General features: G+C 38.7%; 2 protein-coding genes across 9 annotated transcripts in view; one reads left to right on the top strand and one right to left on the bottom strand.

Moving 5' to 3' along the window:
* Positions 1-187: 187 nt before the first annotated feature.
* On the top strand, positions 188-23,744 carry pknox1.1 (pbx/knotted 1 homeobox 1.1). 6 transcript variants are annotated; one of them, XM_058621372.1, is made up of 11 exons: positions 188-272; positions 1,681-1,793; positions 4,426-4,556; positions 8,312-8,483; positions 11,668-11,868; positions 13,194-13,344; positions 13,468-13,565; positions 15,313-15,441; positions 15,534-15,610; positions 19,206-19,369; positions 21,911-23,744. In XM_058621372.1, the coding sequence occupies exons 2-11, from the start codon at positions 1,740-1,742 to the stop codon at positions 22,090-22,092; spliced, it is 1,359 nt and encodes a 452-aa protein (XP_058477355.1). In that variant the 5' UTR covers positions 188-272; positions 1,681-1,739; the 3' UTR covers positions 22,093-23,744. The 6 variants fall into 6 exon arrangements, with proteins under 6 accessions (XP_058477355.1, XP_058477386.1, XP_058477377.1 ...); XM_058621394.1 differs by lacking the exon at positions 188-272 and adding an exon at positions 365-383; XM_058621363.1 differs by lacking the exon at positions 188-272 and adding an exon at positions 396-1,464.
* tmprss3a (transmembrane serine protease 3a) overlaps positions 23,730-25,118 on the bottom strand; it is a 23,746-nt gene continuing 22,357 nt past the window's right edge. For all 3 annotated transcript variants that reach the window (XR_009234212.1, XM_058621337.1, XM_058621349.1), the window contains one exon: positions 23,730-23,916. Coding sequence is in view for 2 of the 3 variants with exons in the window: in XM_058621337.1 (XP_058477320.1) it covers positions 23,872-23,916 (45 nt within the window). In the remaining variant the exon portion in view is untranslated. The remainder of the gene's footprint in view (positions 23,917-25,118) is intronic.

The raw sequence follows: 25,118 nt of genomic DNA, 5'->3' as shown, positions 1-25,118 counted from the left end.
TGCCTGTTAAGTTCGTGTGTTAAAGTGCGCATCTTGATTAAATATACATATATGATCGAAAAGTTAAAGATAATACGTAGCAATGACGGCACGGAAAGCGCCATTTGAGAGCAAACGCCACAGTTGGGCGCAGAGAAACGTCATGTCTCCGCCTACTTCATTAATATGTATGAGTCGAGTGCCCCTGCGTGCCCTTACGCGATGACGCAACGCGACAACTGCGGGTCCGATTGCTGCAGCCGCTTGTCAGTGTGACGAAGATTGGCACTCAGGTAAGCTGTCACTCAAAATCCCTCTTTTTCCGTTCCCTATCAATCAAGCAGTCTGGGCCGCACACAAAACTGCCCCAGGGCGAGAACCGCGGACCTAGTCTGAGCAGCGGAGTATGCTTTTGGAAGTGAAACAGGGGCGGCACAGCTACGGAAAGAATAAAAAAAGCCCTGTGTTCAAGGGGAGGGGGTAAAAAAATATGTCGGCGTTTTGGGGGCAGAGGAGGACTGTGGAAACGCACAGTGCGAGATATAGGGCAGCTGTCTCCGCGTTATTGGTTGACTGATGTGGGGAGGTTTTGATGATCGACCGGGCTAGCCTGGTGTGCATGTAGTTTATCTTTTACTCATTTCAACCGAGTTACTGTGCACAGTTGACAAAAAAATTCATAATCCTTTATAATGCATTAACGCAACAGGAAAGCTATCAATGCTGTCTTCTTCCACGGGCAGGCAGCTCCTTATTGTATCAATCCGCAGCGGAGTATCTTTTAGACCTAGCTAGCGTTAGCGTGGTTATTATTATTATTATTTTTAGCTTTGTTTCTCAATTCTCTCGTTGAACATGGCGCCTTACATTTTGGACGTACCGTACCAGCATGAGAAACGCGTATAAGCGAACAGTTAGCCGTAGCACGGCCATACGGTTGCTCTTTCGGGTTAACCTTAGAGCAGGTTGGCGAGCTAACGCTGGTTTTAGCGCTTAAGGCTAGTCAGTTCATTATTGTGGCATACCCCCAACGGAATGGCTTTATCTGTAAATAACTATATTATTGTCCCAACTGGAGGATGGTTAACTTGTGTTTGTCCAAATGTTTTTAAACTGTAATTCCTACCGCCATATTTAGTATCCTGTAGCTAGCACCGGGCTAAAAGCTAACATCATGGTGGCTTATAGTGTTAGTTACGGGGTATCGCAACGTTAACACATGCCCACAAATAATGCAGCAGTGATAGCAAATAGTCCCCATTATTTTTAATAGAGTCGAGTGAATGCGTACGTGTTAACGCAATCCCTTACAAGTTTTGTGGCAGTAATGTGTATTGTTGTTGGAATTGATTTGCACAGATGTAGTTTTTTTTTTTCCTTTTTTTGTTTTCGTGATTTCAACAGTTCTACATATCTAGCGGATGTTGCATATAATTTTTTCCTTGTTTAAAAAGCACTTTGAACCGCCAAATTGTAAATACGTGTGTAAGTTTTATTTTTAATTTTGTAAGTTGTTTCTTTTAATTAAGTTTAAATGTTTTAGTATCTGTATTTTTAGTGTCATATTATATATTATTCTGCCTTGACCACACCATCCTAGTTTAAAAAGCTTACAAGTGTGGCATCAGGACAGTCCTGTTATCAGAGACATTATGGACATCCTTCAAGGGTAGTCTAACCGAAACTATATCCATTGTGTAGGTTCGCCACCTGTCCCCGCCCTCTATAATGCCCCAGTGTTTGCAGCATCTGCAGTGAACATGATGGCAGCCCAGTCGCTTTCCATAGACATGTACCCTAAGGGCGAGCAGCAGGTGGGTGAGAGGGAGGATTTTTGGATCTTGTAGCCAACACGACATGCTTTAACTGCTCCTTTTGTGTGCTTGCCAAATGCATATAAACACAACACTCAAAAGGGACACTGAAATAAAATTACCTAAATGTATCATGTTGTAACATATTTACTATTCTTTAGTCTATGGATTTGATGTGTTTAGCAATACATTTAGCAAGAAAATGTAATGCAATTACACCAGTTCCAGTTTTCTTCTGCTACTCTGCGTGTCCCTCTGTTGTATGCCACTGCAAATATCACTGTGTGAAAAATGTAGCTATAACATAAAACCCTTTCATGCCTAGTATATCTGTATCCGCTCAATTGCTTACAAACCATCCTTATTTAAATGTCACATTTGAGGGTGTTGTGCTGAAAATAAAATATGACTAATGAGAATTTTACACCTCAAGTAAGTAATTACTTTTTAGCCCATTTGCACTCGATAGTTGGTGTCAGTCACATGGTAGGAGATGGAATTTATGCTCCTGAAAGGCATCCTGGGTTGCTGGCAGGAAGGGACATTTGTGTGACCGTCTACATTTATTTTCTGGATTATTTTCATAATTACTATCAAGTCATAACACCAGACAGGGTAGCCATTAGATCTGCCCTGTGGTTTCAATACATAGTGACTTTTCCTGGTTTTAAAGGCTGTTGCAATGATATGATATCAATACATATGTATTGACTCAATATACATGGAATCAACACAGGTATATTTAAATCGTTTGACCATATTTATAGACAGGGTTTTTAACACCCATAAATATCTTTTATTTAACATTAAAAGCCCAAAAAAAACTTTTGTTGTCTGAAATGAAAGCTATAACTGTATTTAAGCATAAACAGTATATATTTTAATATTTTAAGTGTATTTACAGTGTATTGTCACTCACCTTTAAGAAGTACAAACCTCTCAAAATAAAACTTTTCATGAGCCCAGAGAAACAACCTATCCAGATATTTAGAAGCCATATCGTCCAGTCTTACCTTCAAGCTTTGTAAACTTAGCACAAAAAGTAAGTACATTTGTTTAGAGATTATTTATTATTTGTTTATAAGATTATTTCTTTGTTGTAATAATGCTTCTTAATGCTCATTAATGTTATACCATTGGAAAGCCGGTTTATTTCCCTTTCAAATAGCACCACATTTGTAAGGAAAATGCATTTGTGAATTGAGCAGCATAGCTGAGTATGTTGGTTTCGCCCATGAAAAACTTGCCAAATCTTCTCTGCCAATGCCAAACAGCTTATTCTACTATTGACTCTTGTTTTGAGCTTCTGGTACCCCAGGTGCTGACAATCAGGTGTCTCTTGAACCTGAACATGTGGAGGAATAGTATGTTCAGCAATGAGTCCAGATTCTGCCTGCAGATCATAGTGTCAAAGTGTGTAGAAAACGTGGAGAATGCTATGCTGATTGCTGCACTGATAGGGCAACAGCTTTTGGTTGAGGCAGTGTGATGGTGTGGCATCTACCTCACTGGAAAAACATCGCTTGTTATCATTGGAGGCAATCTCAATGCAGAGAGATATCAAGATGAGATTCTGCAACCAGTAGAAATCCCATATTGCCACAGTCTGGGACCAAATTCTATCCTTTAATATGAAAATACTCACCCCACAGAGTGGGGTTTATCATAGACTACCTCCAGAATTTGGGTGTGGAGAGGATGCAATGCCCTGCCTGCAGTCCTGAACTCAACCGCATCATACACTTGGGGGATTAGCTTTGGCGTGCTGTCTGTGCCAGAGTGACCAACACAACCACATTGGCTGACTTGCAACAAATGCTGGTTGAATGGAATGACATCCCACAGCAGTGTGTGACCAAGTTGGTGACCAGCATGAGGAGGTGCCATGCTCTTGTGGCTATGTACGGTGCCCCTATTTGTTAAATGAATAAATTGTTAAATTGCCAATGTGTGGTTTCTTAAGACTTCAATTATCAAATCCAATAAACAACACCGAACAAGAGTCAATAGCAGAATAAGTGGTTTCACATTGGCAGAGAAGATTTGGCAAGTGGGCACAACCCTCATACTCTACTGCTCAACCCACAAACACATTTTCCTTACAAATGTGGCACCATTTAAAGGGGAAAAAACAGGGTTTCAAATGGTATAAGGGTTAATTAATTGCCAAGAAGCATCGTTAAAACGAAGAAATAATCAACCAAACACAAATTTCCTTTGGTTGCTGAGTTTATAAATATTGGTTCGATTTACTATTGTGATATTATCCATATTTTATGATATAAAAAAGTATAGTGATTATTTTTCCCCATATCACCCAGCCCTACTTTTTGCTGTCGCTAAGTAGTGATTAATACAGGATTGGATGTTTATTATCACAGCGAACAAAACACCATACTCATGTTTAAAGAAAACTGCACAGTGATCAAACCACATCCTCATGACTTTTTTAAAGGGTTCATATTGAAGCAAGACTCAGTTAAGATTTGCCCTCCAGCTAGTCTTGGTCTTCACATGATGTTTTGATGTCTTTAATTCTCTGCCTTTCTCTTCAGCTCTTTTCTGTTTCTGTCCCTCTTTCTGTCTCTTTTTTTGCTGTCTTTCTCACTTGTTTAATTTTCTTTATCTGCAGATGCAAGGTGTGGTAAAAGTGGACACTGACTCAGAGCAGACGTTCATTGAAGGGACATTGGCAGACGCACCCAGCCCAGTGCCTACAGAGCCGCAGACACCCATGGATGTGGACAAAGCCTCCATATATCGGTAGATCAAATTCCATCTGTGTTTGTGTTTTTACAAAGAGAGGAGCAGAGCAACACCATTATTGTTTTTCTGTTTACTTTGATGGATCGACATTATTTAAAGATAGGCCAGAAACTGAATTATTCTAAGAAAACCTCACATGATCTCCATTAAGTCCTCCCCTTTATTCATGTGACTTTCATATTACTCTGACGCATTTGAAATCCAAAAGTGTGTGTGTGTGTGCAAAAGGAATGGAAGTGTTCATTGTAGTTCACATTGTTTACTTGGACCCCATTCAGACCTAGTATTAAACCTTTAGGCTGAATAGCATTTTCCCACTTGTGTGTGGTTGTGTATGAGCTGTTGAAACACTTGGTGGTAGAGCAGTTCCTCTTCCAAGTGGAGGGTCAGGGTTCCTATCCCTGGTTCCCCTAGTTTGTGCTGATGTGTCCCTGGGCAAGACACTTCAGCCCCCCCCACCCCAACCACCACATATTGATACACTGTGCAGTGATAATGTATTGTGTCACTGTTTCCACTAATGTTGCATTGTGCTTACTCCTGCTCTCTACAAGTGGCCATTTTCTGCTCTTATTTAGCTAGTGCTGCAATCAATTCACTGGACAAACACTTGTTTTGTAATTGATAATTACTATCACCTTCTGTTGGCATCACTTTCACTAAAGTCACTAGCTGTGACCCTGGGCCTGGATCCTCCCAATTGTAGATACATCGCCAGGATGTTGTCAAAATACGTCACAGGACTGTGTCGTGGGCTGTCCCAATTGACACACGAATCATCGACTCCTCATGCAACTGACAAATGCCTTTCACGGTTGAGGCTATCCCAGAGCTTAATTTATTTATTTATTTACTTAAATTTACTTAAACACAAATTCAATAAAGAATAAATAAATGAAATGTATTCCAAAATAATAACAATTCAAAATACGATATAATATAATATAATTAGATATGTAGATATGTTTGAAGCTTTTTTAGGTAAGATAAGTAATTTCAACACATTCTTCAAAATATTTAAACAGGGTTTAGTTTTGAAGATTTAGCATTTGTGGATTAAAGAGGAGAGTTAAGAAGCTTAACCAGGTTTATTTGACCTAGTCAAGCCTGTGTTTGTTCTACTGATTCATGTCCAAATGTATCTGCTGTGAATAATTAATAATTATAGAGTTGACTGCATTTGTCGATTAGTTGACTTAAATAAATGAAGACGCTGTATTATACTACTGTTTTTAAAATAGTGTTTTATTTTTTTACCAATTATATCTGTTGTTCAAATCAGAAATCTGAGCAGAGATAAGTTATATTTGTAAATCATATTCCAGGTTAGGAACATTTAAGGGTAATTATATGACTTGTCCATGTTTGTCCCTCAGCCTGAGATACATCACACACCACTAGGTTGATGCATCTCCATTTTCTCCAGTATTACATAAAATATAAAAAAATAAATAACTAGAACTAATAACTAAATAACTGGAGGGGCCATCAAAACTAATAAATAATCATAATTTTTAAAAAAAACGAATTAAACTGGCACATTGCTAAATGTTGGAAATGAATGCGTGTTCTCTGGATTTTTAAGTTTTCTTAACTGATCTACAATTTGGCATTGTGCGATTTGATTCCTGTGTCAGACGTCATACTGATGACTCTTTCAGTGACTCTGCCAATCAGTGGCTGGCAATCTGTCAACGTCACATTTTAGTATCGGCTAGAATCACCTGTGCATAATTCAGAGTGATGGTTTGAGTTCTGCATTTAATTCGCTGTTGGAATCAATTGGTTTTGCTCAACATGTCAATAAACCAACCCACTGCCTTAGCCACACCATCGATCTTGTTCTGACATAGGGCATAAATATCGAAAATTGTAATATTTTGTTCCCAGAACCCTTCCCTATCCGACTATCATTTAGAGACATTTAACTGTACGATAATAAATTACAATGACATAAAATACCGCTACAGTCGGTCGATGTCTGAATACTACTGATAAAGGAGACAACTCTCGTGCAAACTCTCGCGAGTCTGCAAGAGCGATAGTGCAAAGGGCAAACAAACATGGACGACAAACGGTTCACTGTTGCTGTTATTCGTGCAGCTATCTGCTCTGAGAAATCAAAGAAGAAAGTATGGGTAAAGTCATGGAGGAGTCGACGATCATTGCTTAGATATCATCACTGTTTAGATATCTGTTAAGATACTTCCTGTTGTCTTCTGACGCCATGTCCTGTTTCCCATCTACTCTTTATTGGCAGTATGTGTTTAGAGTTGGGTCAGTAATTAGTGCACACTACCTGATTGCGTCCAGAGTCGCCTCAAAAAATTCAAACCTGTTCGATTGACTGTGACTGAGGTCAGGTCTTTTACTCTCACATACTTGACGATTCGAGTCTGTACCCCTCAAACACTAACAGATTTCTGTACCAACTTGCCATGCTGACTGTCCCCAACTAGTGCTGACTGGAAAGATGGTTTTGTAACAGAAAAAAAGAATAATAAGAATAATCAAAAGTTTCTTTTTGGCACAGAAGCCAGGCTGACACAGAGTCACTGCTCCACTGAGCCATCCATTCCTTTAACACTGAGCAGTGACGATGAGCTTCTTTGTGATTGAAATAATATCAATTAGAGGGAAAAAAATCACCTTCTCTCCAAGTGGTACAGATTATTTTTTTATTACAGCTTTAGAAGCACCAGATGTACAGATTCTCCCCTATAGATCTCCCAGAGTTAACATCATTAGTATCATCATCCAAACCACAACCTGTCAATTTTTCCTTTAATTAACAGCCCCATATTAAATCAGATTGTACCCCAAGCCTTTGCAGTTAATAAACCCCTTCTCAAAAAAGTGACCCTCAACCCAGATGTCTTAGCTAATTAGTGACCTATTTCCGATATTCCCTTTGTTTCTAAAATCCTAGAAAAGGCAGTTGCAAATGAGTTATAATTAAATGGAATATCTGCACAGTAATGCCGTGTTTTAAGATTTGCATTACATCATAGCACAGAAACAGCACTAGTTAAAGTTACCAACAACCTTCTCTTGGCCTCAGACAATGGTCTTTCTGGTGGTGGTTAGATCTTAGTGCTGCATTTGACACCATTGATCATAATCTATTGCAGAGATTGGAGCAGACTCTTGGGGTTGCAGGTACTGCCGTCTGCTGTTTTAGATCATACTTATGATGATAGATAGATTCCCATTTGTTCATGTTAATGTATAACATGATAATGTATTTGCACACAAAAGTTAAGTATGCCGTTCCACAGGGTCGAGCCTATACTGTTCACCCTATACATGCTTCCTTTTAGGGAATATTATGAGAAAGGACAACTTTAGGGCTGCATGATTCTGGAAAAAAATTGTATCAAATTTTTTTTGCTTTGAATTGAGATCAAGATTGTCTGGTACGATTTTTTCACAAATCAAAATGTTTATTGCATTCATGAACAAAAGATTAGAAACATTCAATGAGGCATTCAAGTAAAGTGCCAAATAATATGATTTCTTTAGGCCCTGAACATGGCCCTACATAATGGGCGTGTTTATATTATTGTTGTTATTGTTATTGTAGTGGCTTAAATGACATATAGCCATATGTCACAAGTCAAGCTAGTGGAAACTAGCTCGACTCAACTAAATTATGAGATTTTAGACATTTGCCCCCAACTTATTTTGGAAGCCACACAACAATATTTAATTTTTAATTACTGTATTGTTTGTTGTGTGTGTTCCTTTCATAGGCATCCACTGTTCCCTCTGTTGGCCCTGCTGTTTGAGAAGTGCGAACAGTCCACAATGAGCACTGACTGCATTACCTCAGCAAGCTTTGATGTGGACATTGAGAACTTTGTTCGCAATCAGGAGAAAGAGGGCAAGCCTTTCTTCAGTGAGGACCCTGAACTTGACAACTTGGTGAGATACCCCTGCAAATCAGGGTAGAAATTCCTAGATTTCTGTGTGTGTGTTTGATTATTTGTTTTGTCTGTTTGTTTTTTAAATCTTACATCATTAACCCCTAGATGCACCTTCAAAAAAGTTATGTTTACACTCATAGAGCACCAAAATGTGTTAAAAGAAATTAAGTTATAAAAATTGTAGGGAGGCATCGATATGAAAATTTTGGCCACTACCGATAGCCGATATTAATATTGCTGTTATGGCCGATATACCGATATCGATATATGTTTAAAAAAAAAAAAGGTTTCTGAGATGATAAAAGTTTGTTCAGACTGAAAATCATGCCAGCTGAATTTTCGAATGCCTTCCTTTATTTTCAAAACATGTTTCACCTCCAAATAACAAGGTTACAGGGCTACCATAAAACACAATTAACCAACTACAAAAATGTTTTCTAAAAACTAAGTTTTTAGATCATAAATTACAAACATGAACATAAATCAAAATAATACTACCCTGACTAAGTTACTTTATCAAACTTGCCAGTATTCATGGCAACCAGACATTTATTAAATTGCAAAACATGTTTTGAGCTCAAGTCCAGTCTATTAAAACTCAAATCTGGGAAAAAGGCTAAATCAAAATTATCAAAAACGTTGGAAAAGTAGCGCTGACTTGACAGGTTGCTGAGGGGTTCAATATGCTCTATCAACCACCGGAATACTCAGTCCTTCACTATGAAAAATGGCTGGTCGTCAAGAGCAATCATTTCCATTACCTTGATCGTTATTGCCATAGCCATCGCGCTGTCCTTGGCAAATGTCTTCGTTTGGTAGAGTACTTGCTGTATTGGGCTCCCAATACAATGCTTTCTTACGTTAGCAGCGTTTGCCTGCTGGCAAACGTTAGCAGCGTTAGCCTCCTGCCTTTGTTTGTATACTTAGGTTTTTCAAATGACAAAATCAAATTTGTGGTATTGAATGACTTGACGTGGCATCCTCCTCGTATTACCTCGACTTTGCAAGTGTTGCATACTGCTTTTCGCGTATCTTCTATTGGCACCGTGAAAAAGCGCCCACACCGGTGTAACCTTTCTCTCCCTGCTGCTCCTACATTTTTTGTTATGATGCACCTTTATTTTATGGTAAAAAAAATACAAATTAATTACTTTCAATATACTTCATGCAAATTGGATTATTTATGGTTAGATTATTGCAACCTGGTGTAACTGTGCTATGGCTGCCACTTATTGCCGGCAAACTCCCGGACCTTATTCAAAGAATGAATGAGCTGCTCCAGGGCTGAAATGAGTGGGTTACTCTGGTGTTATTGAAGCCTTAGCAATTAAAGATGCTGACAACTACGTGCTGCTCAGACGGCTGTGTGTTTATTAAGCACTTCAAACACAATTTTAGTTACTCCATCATCTACCATTACCCATAAGATCACCCATTCCCCACAGTCCATAAAGGATTCCACCTGCAAATGAAATGAGTCCAAAACATCTCCCTGTCTTCTCATCAGTGCAAGGAAATGTTCACAAGCATAAAATGTGCACATGCTGTAAGGAACAATTCTATAACCAGCACATCAACTCGCATCCTGTGTGGCTCAGTTATGTCTCGACCAAAATGGGGGTAAGGTCAGTGGAGCTAATAAGCCATTACTCCGTATGTAATGGTAAATGGTCTGTATTTACAGTATATATCTCTTTCTTGTCTTGATGACCACAAAAAGCTGCTTTACACTACAGTTTTGCCATTCACACTCATTCACTCACACATTTTCTATCCCTAATCTTTCATACCCATTCATACACGGCACAGCTGTCAGGAGCAACGTGGGGTTAAGTATCTTGCCCAAGGATACATCAACATTTAGATTAGCGGAGCTGGGAATCAAACCCACAACCGATATCATCTTTCATTTTGTACCAGTAATATCTTCTCATACAAAATGGGACCTTTGACGTCAGCAGCACAGTGATATGCAGTCAGTTAATTAAATACAGAAACTTCTGGGAATCATGAATGCCACAGTCAGTTGCTTGAATACACCATTTAATTGGACAAATGTCCTTGTCACAAGCATTAGTGGATAATAGATTAATTGAAGAAGTGTGTCTGATTCCACTCTTCTAGATGATGATATGCCTCCTTTATCTTGTTAGTATTATTCTGGGTTGACCGGTTACGTCACAGACCAAGACAACTTCAGCTGGTGGCTAGTCGGTACATTGTGTATCTTTCAATTTTGCTATGTTTTTTTGCGCGTCAAAACCATGGGGTAGGAACTGTGTGGTACATTTGCAGAGCACCTAGACAGGTTTGGGTCCATCTCTGCAATAGTAATTAAACTCATTCACTCACTCTCATCTACCAGTTTATCCTCCACATGAGGGTCGTGGGGGGCACTCGTACCAATCCCAGTTGACATGGGGTGAAAGGCGGGGTACACCCTGGACAGGTCATCAGTCCATCACAGGGCCACATAGAGACAAACAACCATTCACTCTCATACTCATACCTACAGTTAATTTAGTGTGTCCAATTTGCCTAATCCCCAAATCTGCACGTTTTTGGTCATTCAACCCCCAGCCACATTAAAAAAAAACATTAATGTATTTAAAATTTCTGGTTTTAATCAGACTAATGCAAAAATAAACTTTTTGTGACATGTAAACAATACTGATTGTCACTAAGCTGCTGAACCTGACATTGTGTGTTTAATATTTCATGTTATGCTTGAGGTATCCTATAGACAGTGAAGATGGTTAGTAGGCTTTAGAAGAAGGAGAAGAATGAAATAAATACTAATTATATGGAGATTAGTGTTGCAGCGGGTCGTCTTTCAACGTCAAGGTTGTGGGTTCAATGCTCTGCTAGTGTACATGCCGATGTGTCCTTGGGCAAGACATTTAACATCACATTCTCTTGACGGTTGTGCCAGCAGTGTGTGAATGGGTATGAAAGATTCAGCTTTGAGTGGTCATCAAGACTAGAAAAGTGCTATAGAAATACAGACAATAAAAACATACCATAAAAGCAAGACAAGTAAAATACTGAAATTTAAAACTTAAATTTAAGCATCAGTAAGTAAAATTTTATTTTCTGGGTCAAGTTGTCTAAACCCTCAGCATGAGAAATTGAAGAATGGAATGGTTTCCTTTCTTAGTATTATTTATCCCTCTGTTTTCCAGATGGTAAAAGCTATCCAGGTGTTGCGGATCCACCTGCTGGAGCTGGAGAAGGTGAGTGATCTGTGCAAGGATTTCTGTAGCCGATACATCGCCTGCCTCAAGACTAAGATGAACAGTGAGACTTTGCTGAGTGGGGAGCCAGGCAGCCCATATTCCCCAGTACAAGGCCAGATCCAAAGCTTCTCCCCCACCAAGTCTCAGGTATGCATTATATCCTGTACACATTGTTATTTATCAGATTTTTTGAAAAACTGTCTAATTTGTTCCTAACGGCAGAAAATGCCACCTTCCAAAACCTGCTGTAATATCATATATTATTATTTTTTATTTTAGAGTCAATCTTTTGAAGCTACCTCAGCCTGAAATATACATATCAAATATTAATATTTTTGAAATTTGAAACCTTTAAAGGCCATTATGTTTTCACAACTCCACTGTTTTCTGTCTGTAAAAACTACAATAATTTCCATGAAATACATTTCAAGGAGAATTTGATAATAATTATTATTAAGTCATACATTAGGCCCTAAGATGGGTCAATGATTGGCAGAAACATTGATTTTGATGCATTGTACGTTTTTCTGTCATGGCAGATTCAATCAGTAGGTCTCCTATAACAATCAAAAGATTTTTTTCCTACTAAATAATTGTTGCCGTGTTTTGTTTTTTGGTCCTAGGAACAAATTAGGTTAGTTTTATTTTAAATTTTAAATCTGGCACTGCTACAATCATTGACCCATCTTAGGGCCTGATAATGATAATAACCAAATACTCCTTGAATTGTATATTTTACAGAAATTATTGAAGTTTTTTTGTTTTTTTAGATAGAAAAACACTGGAGTTGTGAAAACAAACTGGCCTTTAAAGGGTTAAAATTTCAAAAAATCTTATTAATATTTGATATGTATATTTCAGGCTGAAGTAGTTTTAAAAGACAGACTCGTTTAAAGTGGAAAAAAATGTTTTGACAGCTGTTTCTGGGAAGGTGGTGTTTTCTGCCACTAAGAACATATTAAGAAGTTATTGCATAGCTTAGCCATTTGAGGCTAATTTAAGAAACTATAGGTTACCAAAAGTGAATATCCTCTGGAAAATTTGAGCTATATTCATTCAACACATTCAAAATGGCTTAACGATTAAGAAAAGAAATGGCATTGTTCTAAGAAGAATAGCTGAGTAAACGTGTGTGTGTGTGTGCGAAAGAGAGAATGAGAATAGAAAACAACTTAAAGTACAATTCATTCAATCGTCTATTTACCTATTAAAGGAATTATTGGCATGTCAAATCAGGCTTTAGAAGGATGCAACAACACACAAAGGAAACTTAATGATGTAAATACAGGTGTCAGGATAAATACCACACTATGGACATTATGTTTAAGTATCCACTTCCTTTGCCTTTAATCCATTTTGCCCATTTTTTACATCTCTAAACTTCTATACAGTGTAAACAATGTGTTTGTTTTGTACCAAAATGTACATTTGTGACTCAGGCATGTTTTTTGTGTACTTGCTCTTTCATACAGAACCCCAGCTCTGTCTCTGGGACCATCAGTCCCCAGGGTCAAATTGTCATGCCAGCATCAGCCCTGCAGCAAGGCAACGTTACCGTGACAGCCGTCAACCCCACCCAGGTGGTCGCAGGTATGTCATCATGGCATACAACCACTCCTTCAGGTACTGTACTTTTGTGACTGCAGCTTTGAATTTTTCATGTAGCTGTAGGATACTTGGATCATAGCTATTCTTGCAGCCTTCACTCTTAAGCTCATCACTTTATCACTGTGTTTTAATTTTCAGGTGGCACAGTGTACCAGCCTGTTACAGTTGTTACTCCTCAGGGTCAAGTGGTTACACAGGCTCTTTCTCCTGGGACAATACGCGTCCAAAACAATCAGGTAGTACATCAGTGTTTGTGATTGAGATGCTGGTACTGTATACTGTATACTCTCATCTAACACTAAATATATTGTAGATAAAAATGTTTTAATTGCAAATGTGTTATATATTAAGTACAAAGTATGGATGCTTTGTAGATCATCTTGCTTTTCATTTAGGCAGTCATGTTACACATTAGAGCAGCCACACAGTTGTATCTTATTCAAATTTATTCATGACCATTTTTAAAAGCAACTTTTTCATTACAATATAGTACCTCCTCAATGTGGGCAGTGTCATCATAGCACGGCTGTGTCAAACTGCCGTGGACTTAGTTTTATACCAAACACACAAACTAGTGACTAGTGACTGTCTGCAATCTGTCCTCAGGACAGATTAAATACTCTTAAGTACCTCTTCAGCTGATGTCAGTATGTCTATTTAGCAGTAGTTTCACAGCATTATTACACTAATTAGTGGTCATACATTACTTTATTTTATTAACATTGATCTCCATGAAATGTATTTTATCTAATTGGTGAAAGTGGAGTGCTTTGATTCACTCGCCTCCTTGTCTCACAAACTTGCTCACAGCAGACACATTCTTAGAATCAGAAAGAAAATAATTTACCTTCTTGCAAACAGTTGCAGTCACCATATTTGATTATATATGGGTCACAGGGGGTGACATGTGGAAGACATTTTAATGCCAAGGGTGAACAGTAGGGGTGTAATGGTACGCAAAAGTCAGAGTTCGGTATGTACCTTGGTTTTGACATCATGGTTTTTAGTACAGAAAGGAATGCAAAAAAAAACATGAAATTGTTACATTAAGTAACAAGTTTAAATGACTAAACAGACTCAACTGTAAACATAACAGTGGCTAATTGCCCCTAATTTCCTGGAGAAAGACATAGTTTATTTAAAATAAAAATAAGATAAAGATCAATTACAGTGCAGCACGTAGAAAATACTGTCAAGATTTTCAAATTAATGTTCAGTCAGTCCAACTGTCCCAGCTTGTACTCTGATTCATTCTGTTTTCACATATCTTTGTTAAATATGAAAGGGAAGCCATAACAGAGGAGATTCTTCATAAAGACTCCTTACCCAACATACTATTTGATCGACTTTGTAGTCAGCAGCGTATTAGCTGTAAACACTGAAATTACTTCTGTCAAACTAGTCATTGTGACCACACTTCCTGTGTCCACCCTTTCAAATTTAAGCCATGCATGTTCAGCCATATAGGTATTGATTTTATTTTGATAAAATCCAGCTTCAAATAGAGTTTCTGGTGTGTGTTTTTCTCAGTTTTGCAGGAATTAAACAACCAATGAAATCTGACGACTAATGATTATTCTTGATCACCAATGTTTGATAGAGCTAAACATGAAAATATGTTGACATGTTTTTCCTCTACTTTACTTTGCTCACATGCTTACAGTATACACATGATGATACCAGCACTGGTATTTCTTGGTTACAGTTAGAAGTCCTTTATTCAGTCTGTTGGTATCAGTCACCTTCAATGTACTGGCCCAGCAGACCACTCAGTAAAGAACAAGCTGCTGGTCACTACCAACTCACAAATTATCCACAGTATGATACATTTTGTTATCATGGACAAGGTTGGATTATTTGGCTAATTAGGTGAGAGCTTAGAATTGAAATCTCCGTTCAGATAGTATGGAACTCAGCTGCAATTTGAATTATCTGCGACATGGTAAAATCAAAGGGTGTCTAAATCGGTGTGTTTTTCTTTAGCTCCAGCTACAGTTTCACCAGGACTTGAATCTCTTTAATCATGATGACAACTCATCTAAGACCAAGCGTGGTGTTCTCCCTAAACATGCCACCAATGTCATGCGCTCATGGCTCTTCCAGCACATAGGGGTAAGTGTGTGTGTATGTGTGTCATACTCTTTCCTGTGTAATGCTCATAAAACACTTACACCACTTGCCTCCATTGCCTGCTTGTTGTACAGCATCCATATCCAACAGAGGATGAAAAGAAACAAATTGCTACTCAGACAAACCTGACACTTCTTCAAGTCAACAACTGGTGAGTTTGTTCTTTTTCTCCCTTAAAAATGCCATGTTGATTTATTATTCAGATGTTAAGCCAAAGACTAACACCAAGAGTGGATCTTTAGCACTGTGTATAGGGCTTCTTCCTTAATAAATATAGACTCTGGAAAGTTTTACATCACATACTAGGTCGTAAATGCATTTAGGTTGGTCTTATAATATAAACAGCTTGAAGAATGAAGAAATGTACCTCTGTAGCGCCTGTGTAATAAAGTTTTGCATTTGTGTTGTGAACAGTTGTTTGTGTGTGTGGATGTGATGAGTACGTGTGCTCTTTTGCTCTTGGACTTTGTTGTTTTCTCTGTCGTGTGAGTAAAAACCATGTTCCTTTCTGTGTAGTGTCCAAATAATTAAACACCAAATCTCACAGCTCTTGCTACACAGTTCATGTTTCTTCAGTGAATTGAGTTAGCCAGATAGAAGGATTTGAATTAGGGCTGCAACTTTTAATCGATTATTTGTTTATTAATTGATTACTAAATGAATCGTTAACTGTTTTGATACTCAATAAATCGATTTGAGTGGGGTCTTTTTATATCAAAAGAAGATCTCTGCTTTTTCTGCTTTTTAAATGTAAACATTTTCTGGTTTCTTTGCTCCATATAAACAAAGAAATCATTCAAACTTGTGGACAAAAAAAGACATTTGAGAACATCATTATTTCCATCTTTGGTGATGATGAACATTTTTCACAATTTTCTGACATTTTATGGACCAAACAACTAATTTAGTAATTAAAAAAAAGTTAATTGATTATGAAAATAGTTATTAATTATTTAGTCTATAGTTATAGTCTGTATTATAAAGTAGGTTCAACCTATCTCCAGGTGGTGTTTTTGTTATCTAGCTTCAACAGCTGTCTGTGTGGTCATTTTGAAGGGGTGTGGATCTTAATTACGAGTGATATCATGAATAAAGTTCTTGATATGATTAGATAAGAAGACATGTCACTTGCATCGTGAAATACAGTGACCTCCAAAAGTATTGGAACAGTGAGGCCAATTCCTTTATTTTTGTCATAGACTGAAAACATTTGGGTTTGACATCAAAAGATGAACATTTCAGCTTTTACTTCCAGGTAGGAAGAAGGGAAGGGAGTAAACCCTCAAAACAACTGAAAGAGGCTGCAGTGAAAACCTGGAAGAGCATCACAGCAGAAGAATGCAAAAGTTTGGTGATGCCAGTGGGTCACAGGCTTGATGCAGTTATTGAAATCAAAGGATTTGCAACTAAATACTGAGTCTTGTTCACTTTAAGTCTGTTCCAACACTTTTGCTTACATGAAAAATGGGTGGGTTCAAACAAAATGTGCTATCTTCTATGTTGTGTATCAGATCCAGATGTAAATACCTGAAAGTGAAAAGCTGAAATGTTCATCTTTTGTCTCATATTCATCGTTTGATGTCAAACCCAAATGTTTTCAGTCTATTGCAGTAGTAAAGGAATTGGCCTCACTGTTCCAATACTTTTGGAGGGCACTGTAGCAACAAACTGCAGTGACATTTAGGAAAGTCAACCATAGTGCTGTGAAAAAGTATTTGCCCCCTTCCTGATTTTTAATTTTTTTGCATGTTAAATATGTCAGATTATCAAAAAAAAAAAATTAGACAAAGATAACCCAAGTAAACACAAAATGCAGTTTTTAAATATGATTTTATTTGTCAGTGAAAATAAACTAACCAAACCTACATGGCCCTATGTGAAAAAGTAATTGCCCCCTAAACTAAACAACAACTGGTTGTGCCACCTGCGGCAACAACTGCAATTGAGTGTTTGCGATAACTGGCAATGAGTCTTTCACATCGCTGTGGAGGAATGTTGGCCCACTTGTCTTTGCGGAATTATTTTAATTCAGCCATATTGGAGAGTTTGAACCACTTTTTTTAAGGCATCTCAATTGGATTAGAGTCCAGACTTTGACCAGGCCACTTCAAAAGTGTGCTTCAGCTTAAGGTCACAAACTGATGGCCGCACATTCTCCTTCAGGATTTTTTATTAGAGAGCAGAATTCATGGTTCCATCAATCACAGCATTTTGCCAGGTCCTGAAGCAGCAAAGCTGCCCCATCACACGACCACCACCATGTTTGACTCTTGGCATAATGTTCTTCTTTTCTTCTTTTCTTAAATACTGCGTTAGTTTTATGCCAGATGTAACGGGACGCAGCTTTAATCTGAAACTTTTAAGAGTGTCAAACATGTCAGCATTTTTGGCTTTTGGTCTGAACAAATTATAATGAATGTGTGATGCAACAAGATTGTGCTGCCAAAGCAGCAGTAGAGGTAGTTGATGTGTGATGAGCGATATTTATAAATATATGTAAACAGTCTCATCTCTGTGCATTTTCTTATTTCAATATCCTCAACAAGGATCCTAATTGGTAAGATGTGAACCAGCCGGAAGTGAAAAATAATGAATCTCTGTCCACAAAAATAAAAGCCTCAATATTGCTCAGTGAATTTGTCACTGATGTGAACGCTCACATTGAGTGGATACAGGTTTCAAAAGTATTATTAATGTGTTAATGTCTAAATCAAGAGCTCAGGACATCAATGTAGTTAACTGGTAGTTGGTGTCATAGTCCACCTGCTTTGTTGTAGCCAGGAAACGCGAAAGTTCTCTAGAACGCGAAAATTCTCATCCTCAAAAGAGTGTCCCTCGTTCTTCAGATGTAGATGGATGCATTTAAGCGTCCATAACCAACTACTGATAAAGATTATGACCTGGATGACTGAGAACCTTCACCAATATCTATCCATTCACACCTATGGTCAATTTAGAGTAATCCCCATATTGCATGTTTTGGACTGTGGGAGAAAGCCGGAGAACCGGAAAACCCACACACACACACACACGGGGAGAACATGCAAACTCCATGCAGAAAGGCCCTTGTTCCAATCGGGGCTCGAACCCAGGTCTTCTTGCTGCAAAGGCAAGAGTGCTAACCACTACACCAACTGTGTGGTACGATATTCAATTTAATATTGTATTGTGTTAAATATAGATTCATTTTGCGTCTTGAAAGTACTCTGGGACTTTGTTGCACTGGATAATACTGCTTTAAATTCAACTTGTTGAAACGTTCAGAAAGCATGTAATTCTGTAACTAATTATCTCTTCTAGTCTTATGTTCCAATATTCTTGTCCACTTTAAAATTGAGTGTAAACAAAATACCCCACACTTGATTATCACATATTAAAAACGTGAAATAAACTATTTTAAATTGAACTGTTGTTAAAACAAATAAACTGGCTTTGTTGTGTAAATGTGTTCTTTGTCTGTTACAAAATCAGTAAATACAGTAAATGTTGAGGGTTTCTATAGAGAATCTGGAGAGCTAATATTGCAGGTTCTTTTATTCTGTCATTTTGCATGCCTAGCTACATTTATTTATCCAGCTTGGACCAAGTTTGCAGTGTGTTTGGTATCATTTAAGGAGGAGAGGATTTTATCACAGCCCGTCTGTTAGAGGTGTAAAAGGCTGCAATACTTAATAAACTACAAAGCCACACATGTGATGCCATTTTGCCAGAATAAAGAAACAACTGTGGTTGTTTTGTTTCTACAGGTTTATAAATGCACGGAGGCGAATCCTGCAGCCCATGTTGGACGCCAGCTCCTCGGAGACTCCTAAAGCCAAGAAGAAGACGCCTCAGAACAGGCCATTGCAGCGCTTCTGGCCCGACTCCATCGCCACTGGAGGCACCCAGCAGCATGTTACCATGCCAGATGGTATGCAACAGTGTTTTCTCTTTACAGTTTGTATTTGAGTGGAAATATTATAAAACCTTTGCAAACCGGGCGCGTTGCGAATATAGGGGACGAGAGTCTGGAATAGTTGGATGTGAATTACAAAGCACCCTCCCATGCACGGCAAAACCAATACATTATGAGGACGAGGGGAAAGAGACCAGAGCAGGCTTCACTGTACTTCATCAGAAAAATAACAGTAACAATTTCAAACAGCAAAATTACACAGCTGATGTGAACGCTGCGTTGATTGGACACATGTTCGAAAAATATTTTCAAACGTGGGAATAATTTGTGCAAAAAAAGAAAAACAATGTGCAAAGGCCTTAAGACTCGGGCTGGTTGCACCAGGGTTTCTGAATAAGGCTGGTCTTAGGGTGACACAATGTAAGATTCAAATAATGTCTCCAAGATTATTTTGATGGTACATCAATTTACAACTGGGTGAATGTCTCCTGTTAAAGCCTCAGTAGGTCTGCATTGACACTGTGGAACATCTGGTTTCGGGCTCATGTCACAGAAACAAGTTATGGAAGTCATCTCGTTCATTAATCAAGTGATTGAAAACAGTTGCATACAGTGAGTAATCGATTAGCTAAGCTGGGTTGAAACGCAAGCTATGCAAACTAAAGCATTATTGTTCTTTTGTTTTTTCAGGATTAGTTTTAGTTTCTAATATCTTGAAAACTAAAACAATGTCATCATATTTGTGTAAAATTCTATAACATAGGCTATTGTATCTGAACATGGTGACATGGTGGTTTGTACATTAGAAGTACCGCTTCAGAGTTCACTGGTATTGTTGACTTGTCAACAAATGCTAATGTTACTGTGACATGTGTATGACAGTTGTAACAAACAGTACCATTTGTCAACTGTAGGGGGAACCTACTTTGTGTTTCTTTAACTGCCAAGATGGTCTTTGCCAAGACCAGACTTTAGAATTGATCTCATATCTGTCGCACCGACTGAAGCCAACACCAGTCTGTACTACATGTGAACACCCACTTCTGTGTTGATATTCAATGATCAATGATGATCGGAATGATCTGACATCATATTGATAAGGCTGAATTAAATACTTGTGTTTTTGGTGGTTGTGTAGTGTGGGATGCACTGCAACTGAGAGTTGCAATGGGAACTTGGCTTTATCTTACAATATGAAGTGAAACCAGTTGGTGCCACTGGCCCCAGATCTACAGAGAGTTTAAACAGGCCATCGCCCAGAAGTAACAATTAACGCTGCGTTTTGGTGTGTATCTGCGTCATTAGCTTGTCTATCAAGTCCTAAAAGTCTATAACAATCGGTTCAGCCACTGCTGAGAGCGCAGGGTTTTATTCTTTTCCTGAGCTCTACAAAGTGTCACTGGCAAATCTCACCACTCTTTCAACCACAGAAGAAGAAGAACTATTCTCGTTGTAGCTGCTGAGCGTATCGGTTGAGAACATGTCAGCGAGTGTTTGCTCTGTTCTGGGTTGTGATACCAGACGCTCCAGAAGCTCTCCGCCAATGAGCAAAGAAAAGCTCAGTGGATATCTTTCATATTTGATGGGAATATCCGTGCTACATTTCCCAAATACCTCCATGTATGCGGCAACCACTTCACGGAGGACTGTTACACAAACTTCGGGCAATATAAAGCAGGACACAGCACCAAACTTCACCTAAAGGAAGAAGCAGTGCCAACAATACGTATATATCAATATTTACAAACCGTAAAACTGTTTTTATGTGCTTGTTCTGTCGTTTAGCATTAGCGATAGTCGGCTACATGCTAAGCTACATACGTTCGCTCGTGTTTCATTTGCATGTATGTGTGTTTATCATCTCGGTAACCACAACGTTATCCAAGCTACAGGCGTCCTGCAGCAGTCTTTGCGATGGAGGTGGTTCACTTGTCACAGTGTCTTCTGACTCTGGGTCAGACTGCGGATCAAATGCGTAAGGGATTATTGTGAGGGGTCGTGACAACGGCATTACTCAATGTTTTGATGATTGCTAGCGGTGCATCCGCCTTTCCAGAGGGGGAGCTGCGGGTCTGAGAGCTGATGTGCCAATTACATCACTTCCTTGTAACTGGCCAATCACAAGACAGTCCATGTTCTACGGGTGTGGTTTTGGTCTGAAACAGCACGGCTGACGAGAGCGTCAGTGATGAGACATTTACATTGACTCGTTTGCAGCGACTAGGAGGTTTTTGACCATAAAAATGACTTCATGTTTGTAAGTACACCTCCATATCACATATAAGTGAGATAGGACCATGCTATGGCCTCTTTAATAAGTCTGATGATATACTTGAATGTTTTAGAAGCACATCAGAGGCAGCAGTTCAACAAATCCTCAAGGGTTCAAATGTGGCTGGTAAAAATGATAATGAAATGACAAATGAAGGTGTTTGATGATTTATTCGTAGCTGAAACAGCACTGCTCTAAGAATTAACCCTTTCATGCAAATTAAATTGTGCACAAAATTAAAGCCTTTTATGAGGTTTTCATTTATTCCATCTCCTCATTTTTAGGTACAATGGTGACAATGAACATGGAGGGTCTGCAGAGCCTGACGTCAGACGGTGCCACACTGGCTGTGCAGCAAGTGATGATTGGAGGCCACAGTGAAGATGAGTCGGGGGACAGCGGGGACGAGGACGATGATGCGGACATGGCTGGGCTGGGCCTGGACAACAGTGACTCACTGCAGTAGAGAGGACATGCCTCCTGCACACACTGATCTACACATCATGTGTAAATAGTTCAACAGAGTCCATGTACATTCTCAAACACAAAGGAATCATAACACAAACTCACATTAGGTTCACACAGAGCACAAAACTAGGACACAACAGATTCAGTCCTGCATTCTTCCAAATTTTCACCCTGCTGAACAGTAGTCTGTGCTGTGTGTGTGTGTGTGTGCGTGTGTGTGTGTGTGTGTGTGTGTGTGTGTGTACATCAGGAGTTTCCTTTCAGAAACTGTTTGTTTAGTTGATGTAGGCGAGTGCACTTTTTTAAAATATATTTAAGCTCAAAAAGATTAAAACAGAAGAAAAAAATGAAGTGTTAAAAACACCTGAAGCAAGTTTGTATGTTCCGTTAAATGTTGACTGACATTTTTTTTTGTTTTCATGGCCCCTGCTCCCATTCCCCACCTGATTTCTCATTTTGGATGCCAACACTTTAATGTGTACCTGTAAGAGTTTGTCTTCACTTTTTGCATGCTTGTGTTTTGAGTAGATGTGCACACTCTTACAACTGACTCCTTGGCTCTTATACAGGCCCTGTAGGCTGAGCAGAGCCCAAGTGAAGAGAGGAAAACAGAGATGCTTATTTTTATATTCAAAAATATGAAAGTAGTGTTCATTTCTTTTTTTGTGTGTTCTGCTGTTTTGTAAGAAATATTTATGTACAGATTCATAATTAAAAGTAGCAACCCTGTTTTCCAGGGTTCTTTGAAGTTTTCTAAAAAAAACAACAACTGAAAAATGGAATTAAATGCTGAAAACTGTTATTTAAATTGGTTTTAAACATATAATACTAACAAGGCCTTACCTGTGTTCTTTTCTAAAGAGTTTCTTGCCAAGAAGCACAAAATGAAAGTCTGACCCTTGTCAAATAGACACTAAAGTGCACAACAGCTGTGGTACTGTAAAGCATTGTTAATTACTTTCCTTTTACTGCAGCTTCAGTTTCCTTCAGTTTTCTCACACAGTAACCCAACTGTAGTGCTCAGATTATTTAGCACATTGTGTACTATACATTATGTATTTTAATTATTCTATGGTAAGAGTTTATGCATCAATTCTCAAGTGCACAATCCAGAACACTGTTACTCACACAATCCCCCAGGGTCTGATGGGAAGTTCTTGGGAACGCATAATCCACACCATCAATAAGAAGCAGTGGACGTTTGGACTCATTGAACTTTTATTCATGTATACATACACGCCCCTGTAGTGAGGGAGTGTGTGGACATTTGGATTCATTGGCAGACAGAGGGATTTGGACTGTGCTGCAGCCTAGGCTGGTTCCCCATTACTACAGACACATGTAGAGAAAATTAAAAGAAAATTCTTTATGAATTTGTTGATATGACTGCACAAATTGGGGTGCCTCTTTCTAGGATATTTGTAATATTGTACCATACAACAGTTGTCTGTCTAAAGTTGCAGTAACCTGGTCTATATCCTTGTTGTAAAGTTTAGACATGAAATGGTCAATTTCATGCAGCCTGAGGATGGAGAAAACTGCATGGACCCGTGCTGGATCCATCTTGCTTTGTATGATGCCCTCTTCACTTCTCTCTTGTCTGTTTGCCTTAGAGCTTTATATTTTGGAATAAATGATGCCTAACTCTGATGTGCACAGTCTCTTCACTCTGTCTCAGTCTCAGATTGGTTTCCAGGCTCTTTCATTTTGCTGTGGTACCGGCTTTGTCAAAGTAAAAAATCCTAACAGATTCCAGTAAGGACGAGCTGCAGCAGATTCAGTTGTTTGTGCTCACTGTGGGCGAAACATGATCCTCTTCTCTCTGAAAGACGACAGGAAATGAGACACGTCCACAGACATCGAGACATGTTACAGGAATTAACCATGTGTCTGTTTACAACCAAGTGCAAGCACAATGTGTGAACTGCTGGGTCTCTGTTCTCTCTATAATATAGTACAGTCTCAGCCTTACTATGTTAAGTCATTGAGATAATATATGTGGTGATTCTTAGGGAGAAGTTGAAAGTGACCGCTTTGTCCCAGCTTTGTGCCCTTCCTGATGGAACCCTCCCATTAATGGCATGTTTCTACTCTACTCGCCTCGGCATGGTTAAGTTGCGTTTCCACTAGCATAGTACCTGGTTACCAGGTACTTTTTTTTAGTACCTTCTCTGACGAGGTTCCAAGCGCGCGAGTAGTCACTATGTGTGACGTCATCAGACTGCCGGCCACTGACTGGACAGAGTGCCGTCACAGGAAGAGACGCCTGACACAGAAATCAAGCCGAACAGTGCTGAACTGTAGATCAGTTCAAAAGACTTAACAATCCTAAAAATATGAGTGAATCTCCAACAATTACCAGGGAAATGTCTAAAATCTCAATATTTAACAGGAGTCTGGTGTATTTAGAGACAGCACTGCTGATCACAAACCCTGCCACTGTATTTCAATCCAGTGACTGTGTCGGCAGGAGTCTGTGCTCCAGTCATGGAGGAAGTACTGAACAAATACAAACAACAAACAACAAACAACCGCTTTACTAGTCACTCATTTGTACGAAAGCACATTACATTTTTTGGTCTGTTTTTCGGAGTCATTCTTGTTTTGGTCAGTTTTATGAGTAATCTAGTTTTTGGTTGGAGTAATTTTTTTTTTTCTGTTTTTCGGCTTAATTTTTTTTCTGAGTTTAGAGAGCATTTGAAACGATACACACATTAATTCCTTTATTGAGAGCTCAATTTCATGGTAACAACATGGAAGGCTTGTTTAGTTTAATAAAGTTTTACTTTGCTCTGGGTTTAAGACACCATTATTACCATTAGTTTGTCGGCCTTACGCAGGCACCTAAGGACTCTGCGTTGGTTCAGAAGGAAAGCCCATTCAGATCTGCTAGACATAGCAATGTTTCTTCAGGATCAGTTGGATAGAAATGGCATGCTCCACGGATACAATATGATGCATTTGAAATGCATTCATGCTGGCTAGGTGGTGACTCAAGAGACGAGCAGCTGAAAACATTAGATC

The sequence above is a fragment of the Solea solea genome, chromosome 2 (genome assembly GCF_958295425.1).
Source record: "Solea solea chromosome 2, fSolSol10.1, whole genome shotgun sequence".
In the NCBI taxonomy this organism is placed as follows: domain Eukaryota; kingdom Metazoa; phylum Chordata; class Actinopteri; order Pleuronectiformes; family Soleidae; genus Solea; species Solea solea.
This window is presented reverse-complemented; position numbering and strand designations above follow the sequence as displayed.

Bases quoted from the DNA above. Each gene is read 5' to 3' on its own strand.
- pknox1.1 (XM_058621363.1), top strand. From the start codon at position 1,401: ATGTTGCATATAATTTTTTCCTTGTTTAAAAAGCACTTTGAACCGCCA. The intron at 1,794-4,425 runs GTGGGTGAGAGG...CTTTATCTGCAG, and splicing joins ACCCTAAGGGCGAGCAGCAG to ATGCAAGGTGTGGTAAAAGT. The intron at 13,345-13,467 runs GTACTGTACTTT...TTTAATTTTCAG, and splicing joins GCATACAACCACTCCTTCAG to GTGGCACAGTGTACCAGCCT.